Raw genomic sequence first — 12,032 nt, 5'->3', positions numbered from 1 at the left:
TATGGTTTATCACATCTATTCTAAATTATTTCTTCTTCTTTCTTCCTTTCTTTGTTTCATTTTTTAAAAATCTCTTGCTTCATTTCTTCACAGTATTCATGTACTTTGTAGGAATGATTTTTTCCCCTTTGAATCTGTACTTTCAGTTTTTACAGAGTTATGCTCTGCTTTTTTTCGTGGGGATCTCTATATCTCTATACCTCATATAATAGTTAGAGTTTCTTTAATTTGCTCATCCTTCCAGCTTTAGTCCTCAATTGCGGCTTTGTACTTTGGTCCTGATCTCCCCTTGTTACACTTTTGGGTAAGGTAATCAACTCTGTTTGGTCTGGTCCCAGGCGTTAGTGGATTTCTGAATTGAAAACCTATCCCAAACATCCACCTCAGGTGTTATAGGACAAAATAAGATAATATTTGTAAAGTGCTTTGCAAATCATAAGGACCCTTATAAACGCTCATTTCTATTATTAATTTATGTTGGGCTGAATTTGGAGGCTCTTACCAAGTTCCTTATTAAATTATTCTACTTCATCCTTTGCAACTACTGCTAAACCCATTGCTGCCATTGTCTTTGTGGCACGTGCTTACTTGAGTCCTGCAAGATGAGACAACTCAGTATCCCAAAGAAACAAAATTACTATTACCTGAAAATGCATGATTACACCAGCTCTGCCAACCTCTTTTGGTCTCCTTCATGAGGAGAACCTTCTCTCAGTCTTCCCCGTAAAGCTGAAAAAGGGAAACTTCTTGATGTCATCCAGTTTACCTCTAGTGAGAAATTCAATTTGGATATTGTTTGGTTTTCCTATTGGGATAGTGAACTATGTATCGGCGGCCACTGGACCAAAACTTTTACATTTAAAGTACCAAGTTGTAGGTGGTCTAAAATGATGTGAAAACTTTCCTCCTCTTGGTTAGAGAGGTAGAAGACCAAAGATACAGAACACTGTAACATGATCAGATTCACCTAGCTATTTAGGGTGCTTTTTCTTCATATTTTTCTTGTTGGCATGGGAAGATTCTTTGGGATGAGGTTTATTGAAGAGAAACTGCACTGTTAAAAAAAATAAAAGGGGGCAGCTAGGTGGCGCAGTGGATAGAGGCACCGGCCCTGGAGTCAGGAGTACCTGGGTTCAATCTGGCCTCAGACACTTAACACTTACTAGCTGTGTGACCCTGGGCAAGTCACTTAACCCCCATTGCCTCACTAAAAAAAAAAAAAAAAAAAAAGGGCAGTTAGGTGGTACAGTGGATAAAGCACCAGCCCCTGGATTCAGGATGACCTGAGTTCAACCTGACCTCAGACACTTGACACTTACTGGCTGTGTGACTCTGGGCAAGTCACTTAACCCTCACTGACCGGCAAAAAAATAAAAAAGCAAAGAAACAAAAAACAACAACAAAAGGTATTGACAATTTTTTTCATTAATTTAAATTGTGTGATTCTTAGTACTCTCTGCTTGATTTTCTTCTAGTATTCCACTCTCTCTTGTGATGAGCCTCACTGTTTTCAGCTAGGCTGATCCTCCAGACAAGGAGAAAGTCATGGGCAGACTCACAGATTTGGAACCAGAAGGGATCTCTAAGATAATCTACTCTAACTTCCTAATTTTACAAATGAAGAAACTAAGACCTGGAGAAGTGGTGCAATTTTCCACATAGCTAGCAAGCGAAAAAGCCAAGACTCGAACCTTGGTCCTCTGACCCTAAAGCCCCATCGTAACACGTAGAAGTCTTCCACCAGGCCCATACTCAAAGTCTTCCTAATTTGGCAGAAACCACCCTAACTTGTGTTCTATGAGCACAGTCTTCACAAACCCTGGGTGACCTCCACAGCCAGGTAGGTATTAGGGTAGCACTTCCGTGAGGGTTTGCTCAAAGAAACAAGAAAGAAATGGCTTTGAAGGTGCTCCTCATCTCTTTATGAGAAATTACTTTTGAAACTGGAATGTGATAAGCAACACAATCCACCCCACCTCCACCCCCTACCAGGGCTTCTAAGGAGCCCTGTTTGTCTTAGAACAAAATCATTTCATTAGTAGGACCTGAATCCTCAGGACACTGATTTAAGGATAACAGACTAAAGACAGATACAGACTCAGGCTGGTGCTCAGGAAATGTGATCCTACTAAAGTACCAGGAGATGAGAGAGATCCAGAAAAGCATCACAGCAAAAAGAAATGGGGTGACCTCCATTTCCAGCAAGGCCTAGGAAGGGAGCCATTGATTCAACCACACTTAAATACAACAGTATTAGGGTATAAAACCCAGAGGAAGATAGAATGGCCTGCATGGCAGGGGTGGAAGAATAGAGTGGACAATAGCATGGACCAGGAGTCCAGCCAGAATGGACTCTGCCTGCATGACGCCTCCTGCTAAGTAAATTAGTGGGCCTGGGAAGTAAACCAATTAGAATTGATAAACTAGGGCTGTATCCCAAGCACTACCCAGCTGAATACGTGTCATTTACCTTCCTGCACCTACTTTGTATTCCCCAATTCCTCCCAGTGCAGCAAAGAAGCTTTTGTACCCTGGATCTTTCATTAAGGATATAGAATTTCAATTCTTGTACCCAAGTGAGGCTCCAACAAAGGACCAAGGCACTGCTGGGCCATGGTCCAGACTCAAAAGAGGAGAAAATGTTCAATCTCTTGAGTGCAGAAAAGGAAACTAAGCATGGGGAAGCTCCTGTCTAAGGATGGTTCTATCATGGACAGTCAGCTGTGGACTCCACCTTCCTGAGAGCCAAAGCTCTCTGACAAGACTCTAAGGACTCAGAAAATGTTTGATGGTGTTGAGTTGGTTTTCAGTCATGTCTGACTTTTTGGGACCCCATTTGGGGTTTTCTTGGCAGAGATACTGGAGTGGTTTCCTATTTCCTTCTCCAGCTCATTTGACAGTTGAGGAAACTGAGGCAAAGTGACTTGTAGAGGGGTCTTCTGAGGCAGGATTTGAACTCAGGAAGATGAGTCCTCCTGACTCCAGGCCTGACACTCTTATCCATTGCACGGCCACCCAGCTGCCACAAGGGTTTAGAAAGCAGCAGGTTGTTTTGCTAACCCTTTCATTTTGCCCTCACACGGGGCATTGGCACCATCTCACAAAGCGCCCTCCTTCCATCCTGAATTGCATGTCCCTTCCCTAAAATGTTCCTAAGACCACATCCATGTTCTTTAACTTCAATGGATTGGTGGACCCAATGTGGGCACTCCCTCCCATCAGTGCAAATCGCAACTCATCCATTCTTCATCCTGTACAAACTTTGTGTCTTTTCATAAAGCTCCCAAGCACAGACAGGTCCTTACACTACGCACACGAGGTACCCATGTCTACAGAGGCCACACAGTTCATTCTCAAGAATGTTTAGGTTAAGAATTTGCATAACACAAAGACCAACATTCTGATGAGTTCTCCTCACACAACCACTGCTAATATGTCCAGATCCCCATCTGCCAGAAGTATAAAGAAGAGGACACCTATGGGGACAAGCACAAAGGTGAGAGGAGATGGTGATGGTCATCAGTAACACTTCCTGGGTTACTGAAGTCCAACAGTCCCAGTTAGAAATGCCGGTCTTTAGACAGAGAATCTGTCTCAGTTGAAGGGCAAAATTGGCCATGCTTACTTCCATTTTAATCTTTCATTTCCTGGAATATTTTAGCACTTGCTTCTACCAGCACTAGTCTAGAAAGACAAAGTCCCTTCGTGTCATTCCAAAGGACACATCCTGTGAAGTTCTTCTCGCCACCTCTGTAGGTTTTAATGTAGCTCAGCCTGCAGGATCTCAACTGCCACTGAGCCAGCATCAGATCTGGACCTGTGCCGTCCATATTTGCTTATTATTTGATATAAGAAAATGCCACAAATTGAGACTCAACCCACCAGGACTTTCTTGATCCACCTTCACATAAGGCTATATGTGTCTGAAGTGGGCCAGCCCCTAGGCCCATTTTGGTCCATGTGTCAAGTGATTTAGCTACCATTCAGGATTCTTTTTCCTTTCTTATCAAACTCTAATCGACTGGTATCTTAAGGGGCAGTGGGAGAAAAACCTAGAGCAGCAAAACTCCCACTCCTTCTGAGAAAACCTCAATTGAAATTGTGCTTCTTTTTTGAAAGTTGATTTCAGTAGCAAAGGGCATTCCGTAAACAGCTGGTGAAAATAGGCTCGAACTGAAAGGCGGCTTGCATTAAATTACACAAGAAAGTCTGATTTACCCTTGTGGGCTTCTTTGTAGTGCCAATCAAACCACTCTACTCCCAGGGGAGGCCTTCCAAACAGGGGGGGAGGAGGCGAGGGGGGAAAGAGCAATTTACATCCTTCAGAGACCCAACAGCCCAGCAGAGCTCTGGGGACCAAGCTGCCCGTGGCGTCTGCATCACAAACAGCTCCTCGGCAAACCCTCACCTGCACAAGGTCAGCTTTCAGGGTCAATATAAAATGTCCTCAATTGCTGTCCTCTCTTGCCCTTAGCTGTCAATCCCTGCTGAGTGCTGTGAGCAGCCTCAGGTGCCCCTCTTCCCTCCCTCCTCCAGAACCCATTCTTCAACGTCAGCTCATTGATCCAAGGATGTCGGGAGAGCAGCACTGAGAAACATGAGTGCGGAAGGGGCCATCAATCACAAAATGCCACAGGATGTAAAGAAGTGTGCATACAGTTTTGGTCCATCTCATCTTTGAGGCTAACACTTCCTCTTCCCTCCATTAATTACTCCAGCACATCATTTAGGCTGAAGTGGCTCGGTGCTGGGATGGAATATGGTGGGAAGAGACATAAAGGCGGTACTCAGAGAAGACATCAAAAAGCATTGGGAACTGAGAGCACTGGAATCTAAATATTCAGAAATCTTTAATAGTTTAGGCAACATTTATTTGCTGTATATATGTTTTATAATATTTGCATGTACCCTTTCTTGAAGGGAAAACATTCCCACTTCCAACAAGAAACAGACAAACCAGTGACTGACTTTGGAGAGACCTTTTATGTATACCAGTATACAGCTTCTAGATGCCTTTAAAAAGAATATTTGAGCCAGGCTGGAGGCAGAGTGAAAGAATACTGGACTCGGGAAACCCAATTTCAAATACAGGCTCTAGCACTTAGGAGCCAAGTGACCAAGGTCAAGGTCAACTCATTTCTCTGAACCTCCATTTTCTCATTTGTTAAATATGGATAATATTACTTGTACTACATACAGGGTTGCTGTGAGCAAAGTGCTGTGGAAACGTCGAAACAATATAAGTGTGAGTTGTTATTATGATGAAGATTATCATCCAAACAGCTCCAGGAAAAGGCAAATGCGTTCAACAGAGTTGTCTGATGAAATGAAGAAAAATAACAACATCCTCTCGGAGGAACCTTACTGGGGCACAATGTATTTTCACCTGCTGCTCGGGATCAGGATCAAAGCTTTTGGTCCACAAAGAGAAGGTTTAAGACCTTTAGCTTTTCCATTATATGAATGGGAGAGGGGGAGGGGCAGAAAAAGGTAAGCTGATCTATGAAGTTACCAACACGGATACTTTAAGGAAATCCCCTATGGATCCCTGAGCTCATCTCTATTCATGCCTTCTGTTCCCAAGCGATTGTCAATGTCCCTCTCCTTGAACCTTCCAAAGAGGATCACCCAACATGGCAGAGGCCTTCCTCTGTGTCTTTTAGATGTCATTGATACCAGGGTAACTTTGGGGCAGCAATTATCCCTCACTTCCGCTCACCTCCAGCCCAAACCCAAGCCTCTTAGATGATATTTTTGCACTAATTCTAGCATACAAGTTACCTCTGGGAACACAGACAGCCTACTGATGTCTAACATGACGTCATCCATTGCCCTCTAGATCACTGGTACCTGGCATGATGTCATTCATTGCCCTTTGGATCCCCTCTAATTTTTGGTTCTTATGAGCTTTATGTTATTCCATAATTCAGTTATCGAGTACTGCTGGGAGAAGAGACACATCAACAAGATATGATGAAATTCACACATCCCAGAATAAAGGTCATAGGGCAAATCCTCCTCAGGAGAGATGATCCTCATAGTGAAGGAAGATGTGTAAAGTAAATCAGGCCTCTTCAAATAAACTATGTACTTTAAGAAATCCTAGTGGGTTTTTTAAAATTCCAAAGCAAAATAAATGGGGCAGCTGGTCCAGTAGATAAAGAGCTGGGTCTGGAACCAGGAAAACTGGCCTCGACACTTCCTTGCTGTGAAACCCAGGGTAAGTCACTTAAATTTCTTTGCCTCAGTTTCCTCATCTATAAAATAAGCTGGAGAAAGAAATGGCAAACCACTCCAGTATCTTTGCAAAGAAAACCCCAAATGGGGTCACAAAGAGTCAACCATGACTGAACTACAACAAAACAAAATAAAGCTAGTTTTTCTATTTTTAAAGAGAAAACTTACTTTGGACAGAGAAATCCACCTTACCCTTATAGGCCGTCAAGTCTAACCAAGCCAACAAGCATTTAAGTGCCTACTATGTGCTAGGCATTGAGCAAGTAGGAAACAAAGGTGCCCTTCCTCGGTAGGTAATCTTTAAAGAGACAGGCATGGGGTAGCTAGGTGGAGCAGTCGATAAAGCACAGGCCCTGGATTCAGGAAGACCTGAGTTCAAATCCGGCCTCAGACATGATACTTAACTAGCTGTGTGACTCTGGGCAAGTCACTTAACCCTCATTGCCCTAAAAATAAAAAATAAATAAAAAATAAAAATAAAAAATAAAGAGACAGGCATTCTCGTAGGCCTCTTTGGCACACATCAATTTAGCCAAATGCCAATAGAATTTCAGGTATGATAATTTTTTAAAATGTTAAGATGAGACCATTTTTGCATTTTGTGATTTATTTTAAGAACTATTAATGTTTGGTCACAAAATTAAGATTTTTCTTCAAAAATGTTAAACATTCTTTTCCATGACTGAAACTCTTTTGAGGTAGAGTAACATTATAATGCTAATCAGAAAATATGATCCTTTTAACATAACAAATATGCTTTAAGACTATTTGTTCTGTGTATAGAGATATATAGATATAACCTATATCAGATTACCTGCTGTCTAGGGGAGGGGGGAGGGAGGGGAGGGAGGGAGAAAAATCTGAAATTGTAAAGCATGTATAAACAAAAGTTGAGAACTATCTTTACATGTAACGGAAAAAATAAAATACCTCATACATTAAAAAAAAAAAAAAGACTATTTGTTCTGGTAAGAGAAATCTGATGCATTTTCAATTACTGTGGTCACTTCAGCAATCCTGCCTCACGTAGGAAGGCATAAACTAGTCTAGGACCTATAGGGTACAATTTATTATATACTCAACCCAAATTCATACAAAGTATGATTGGAGAACTATCAATGTTCCCTCATGAAGGAAGGGGACATTGTGGGTGACAGGCTCAAAGCATCACCAATTTAGAGTTGGAAGAGATTTACTGGTCATTTAGTCCAGCCTCCCTCACTTACAGGTGAATAAACTGAGGCCAAGAGAGTTTAAGTGTCTGACTCCAAGTCACATAAAAAATATGTAAAAGAGCCAAGACTGGAAGCCAGATGCTAGGATTCCAAAACCAGTGCCCTTTCTACCCACGGACAAATACTAAATCTTCATGGAAATTGATAATCTCAATCTATGGGAAGAGGTCAAAGACCACAGAATCACAGACTGTAGAGTTAGAACTAAAGGGACCTCGAGGTCTTCAAGGCAAAAACTGTTCTTTTAAAGATGAGGAGGAAACTGAGGCTTAGAGTGATTAAGTCACTTGCCAGGGTTGATAGCTAGTAAGTGTCTGAGGCAGGATTTGACCCCCAAGTCTTTAGGACTTTAAATCTAGAGCTCTACCCACTATACCCCCAACTGCCTTATGCCGGTTAAAATGCTGATTAGAATTCCCTTCTCCTCTTTGATCTTGCTCATCTTCTGAAAGAAATGCTAAGGAGTTGCCACATGCCCAAGGGTAGAGCGCAAGGAGAGAAGGACCCCCCAATAATTCCATAAAAGAACTGGCAACACCAGCTGTGAATTCCATTAGCCACAGAACACATCATCTGACTCTTGTAGGTCATGAGACCAAATGTACTGGCAGACGCTGAAGAATTTTTCCCAGGCCCCTCTTCAATCTCATCAGACTTACCTCTTTGGCATTGAATTCAGGCAGCATGATGCAGGTAGCTCCCACCCACAGTGGACAAAGCAACTTGTTGACCCACCCATGGACATGGTGCAGTGGAAGGACATGAAGGATCACATCGGTTTTTTTCCATGCCCATTTGTCAACAAGCCCTGTATCTGGAAAGAAGCACAAACATGGCCTTGGAGTGTGCTGAATGACAGGCAGGATCACTGCTGAGACTTAACTAAAGGAAGCTCTAGATAGCAGAGCTACAAGGTCCCTATCTCAAGCTTTCATATATTTCATGTTACAAATGAGTAGCTTTTCAAATTATTGGCTTTTTGATCTGAAATACACATGTTGTCTAATAAACAAGTTTCCAAAGAAGTGGTCATCAAAAATGATTACAGAGAGAATAATGATTTCATTAACAATATTTTTAATTTCAAAATTTAAAAAAATACACATACATGAGAAATGTTAGAGCTGCAAGAAACGTCAGAGGCCAGCTAAACCCACCTCTCATTTTACAGATGAGGAAAATGGCACCTGGGGAGTTTAAGTAACTTACCCAACGTCACACAGCCAGTAAGAATGAAATACAAAGATTTGAACTCGGGTCTTCCTGACTCCAGACTCAGCACTCTTTCCATACCACCTCCTCTAAAGTCACTACATTTTGGGGGCATCTAGGTGGCGCAGTGGATAAAGGACCAGCTGTGGATTCAGGAGGACCTGAGTTCAAATCCAACCTTAGACACTTGACATTTATTAGCTGTGTGACCCTGGGCAAGTGACTTAACCCTCATTGCCCCGCAAAAATAAATAAATAAACAAACAAATAAATGTCACTACATTTATTTAAAATAAGTTTCCACCACTTAATGCACTTATTACCTTAATCATTTTACCTTATTTATCTTCCAAAAGGGATATTACTGTTTAATAAAAAGTTATATGCAAATTATCTTTTAATCAGTTAGTACCTAACATGAATGTACCAAGCACTGGATTAGCATGTGAGGAAACACAGGCAAACACAACAACAATCCCTTCTCTCAGATGTAGACAAAATAGGTACAAGTGAATTTGGGGCTGGGGAGGCACAAACAATTGGGGGAATCAGGAAAAGCTTCATTTAGGAGGTGATTCCTGAACCACAACCTCATGGGAAAGAGGGATTCTTTCAGCTTGAGGGCAGCACGCAAAGGCAAAGATCTGGGAGGTGGCGTACCACATGTGAAGAACATAGAGAACACCAGTTTGGTTGGACCAGAGAATAAAGACATGTGGTTATTATACAGTGAGACTGATCATACAGGTTGGGCCCAGGTGGTGAAAAGCTTTATAGTCCAGACAGAGGAGTTTATATTTTGACCTGGAGAAAATAGGGATCCACTGGAGGTTAGGGAGTAGGGGAGTAACATGGTCAGATCTGTGCTTAAAGAAAACCAGTAGCAACTGTGTGGAAAGTGAGTTGGAAAGGGAGAGATTATTCAGTTAAATGACAAATGATCTCCACATGATTCCAATTAGCCACGACCTAATTTAACTAAGGGGGCAGTTAGATGGCACAGTGCACTAGGCCTGGAGACAGGAAGACATGAGTTCAAATCTGGCCTCAAGACACTTGCTAGCTGTGTGATCTTAGGCAGGTCACTTAACCCTGTTTGCCTCAGTTTCCTCATATGTAAAATGAGCTAGAAAAGGAAATGGCAAACCATTCTAGTATCTTTGCTAAGGAAACCCCCAATTGGGGTCTTGAAGAGTTGGACACAATTGAAAAATGACTGAACAACAACACTCAGCTAAATTAAATAAATGGACCTCCAAATTTGACCTCAGGTTATTAGTGCCTAAGTCTATAGTCTAAGCCAGGGAACTCTAATTGGACAATAACTGGTTAATCATAAACTTCTTCTCAACATTTCCCTCAGGGGCAGATATTATGGCAACAACAAACAAGTCAACTCACCACGGCCTTTGAGATTCTGATGTGTACTCAGGACTCCTTTGGGCCTTTCCCGTCTTCCCCACTTGTGTAGATGATCATGGCCCCTCGATCTCTCCACTCTAACTGGGGATGGAGCTATTGGATTCAGCCCCTCAGTTTCTCTGTCACAGACTGTGGATGGAAGAGGTAAAATGGTACCCCTATTTTGTTAGCAATGGGCATTATGTGCTCCACATACTCACTGCTAGCACTGATCAAAGAGCTCTGGGAGTCCTGAATGAAATACACCAGCTCAGACACCGGATGTTTTTTATACAGCGGACAGCAACGCCTCCACTCATCCAGGATGCCCACTGGGCAACGACATAAGACGCGTCATTAGAGCAGATGAAGGAGATCCTTTTTCCCTTAATGTCTCCGTCAGGACAGTCATGAATCTTGCATATTCTTGGGACAAGCGAAGACTTCTAAAGTAAAGGTCTTTGTATGTGTGTTGTCCTTGGTAGTCAATGAGGGCGATTCTGTCCCCATAACCCAAAGCTCTGGTGACCACTGGCATGACCTTTTCTGAACAGCTGCACTGGTTGGAGTACATATGGTTCCTGAGATGGCCATGTTTTTTGAGTCTTAAGGAGCCCTGCCTGTAATTGGCCAGAGCGCATGAACCAGACGCCGGAATGACAGCTCATAGGGAGAGGCTTCAACATTTCACCTGGAGAGGTTGCAAAAGGAAATATGAACACGTTACTACACACACAAACATAAATATTCTTCTCACCACATAAAAGAGGCAAAACTGAGTCAGAATCCTCTTAATCTTTAAAGCCTTCCAAATAATATCAAAATAAAATTTAGCTTAATTTTCAAAGCTTAAGGTAATATACACAAATGAAACTGCTGATCTTTTATAATGCAGTATTTTCGAGCACTTAAATATTCATGGATCAATTCTTTATACCTTCTTCCCCCTTTTCCACCAGATGGACCAGCCCCAGAGCTGAAGAGACAAATATCAGGCAGGATCCTATATGGGAAACTACAGCATTTTCAATTATCTCAATTTGCTCCCTCCCACAAAAGCCCACTTTTTTTTTCAATATTCTTCTGGTGCTGCTACCATGCCTGTGTATCATGGCATACCAAAGGCTCAGAAGAATTAAAAATCTCAGGAGGACCCGCAAGGTAGTGGAGAGTTACATGGTAGGTGTAAGGCAGGATGTAAGGTATTACCAACAATGACCCACACACAAGAAATGGTGAAAGTCAGCATGAAGGACAAGGATGACTGGAAAAGAAGGTAGGTCCCGTTGCCAAGTAAGAACAAGCGCAGACAGCCTGCACTGGTATTCATAGTCATGTCACTAACTATTTATTCAGTACCTACTATGTGCCAAGTACTGATGCTAAGTGATGAGCAGATACAAAGAAATCAAAGAGTCCCTGCCCTCTCAAGGACCCTTACAATACTAATGGGGGAGACAACATGCAAACACCTAAGTACAAACAAGATATATACAGGACCAGCTGGAGATAATCAACAGAGGAAAGGCACTAGAATGGAGCTGGGGAAGGGGGGGGGGAGAGATTAAGAAAGGCTTCTTGTAAAAAGTGGGATTTTAGCTGGAGCCAGGGAAGTCAGGAGGCTGAAATGAGACAGGGACAGAATTCCAGGCCTATGGACAGCCAGTGAAAATGAGGGAGGGGGGCTAAATAAGGAGATGGAGTCGGGAAGGTTAGGTTAGGAAAGGCTTTGAATGTCAGAGTATTCTATACTTGATCCCAGAGGTGACAGGGAGCCACTGGAGTTTATTGAGTAGGGGGTTGACATGAGCACACCTGGCAGCTGAGGAGATGAACTAGAGTAGGAACAGTTTTGTGGCAGGGAGATTAATCATATTATAGTAAAAGACCTGGAGGGGCAGCTAGGTGGTGCAGTGGATAGAGCACCGGCCCTGGAGTCAGGAGGAC

The 12,032-nt window shown here is 42.5% G+C and overlaps 1 protein-coding gene across 1 annotated transcript in view; it reads right to left on the bottom strand.

The window, feature by feature from the left end:
- The window catches only part of ACSF3 (acyl-CoA synthetase family member 3), a 268,701-nt gene that overhangs the window by 185,701 nt on the left and 70,968 nt on the right, over positions 1-12,032 (bottom strand). The window contains 8 exon segments of the mRNA XM_043981199.1: positions 8,132-8,286; positions 10,086-10,131; positions 10,134-10,194; positions 10,196-10,253; positions 10,256-10,387; positions 10,390-10,509; positions 10,512-10,722; positions 10,725-10,762. Coding sequence (XP_043837134.1) covers positions 8,132-8,286; positions 10,086-10,131; positions 10,134-10,194; positions 10,196-10,253; positions 10,256-10,387; positions 10,390-10,509; positions 10,512-10,722; positions 10,725-10,762 — 821 coding nt within the window.

Source organism: Dromiciops gliroides, chromosome 2, assembly GCF_019393635.1.
Source record: "Dromiciops gliroides isolate mDroGli1 chromosome 2, mDroGli1.pri, whole genome shotgun sequence".
In the NCBI taxonomy this organism is placed as follows: Eukaryota; Metazoa; Chordata; class Mammalia; order Microbiotheria; family Microbiotheriidae; genus Dromiciops; species Dromiciops gliroides.
This window is presented reverse-complemented; position numbering and strand designations above follow the sequence as displayed.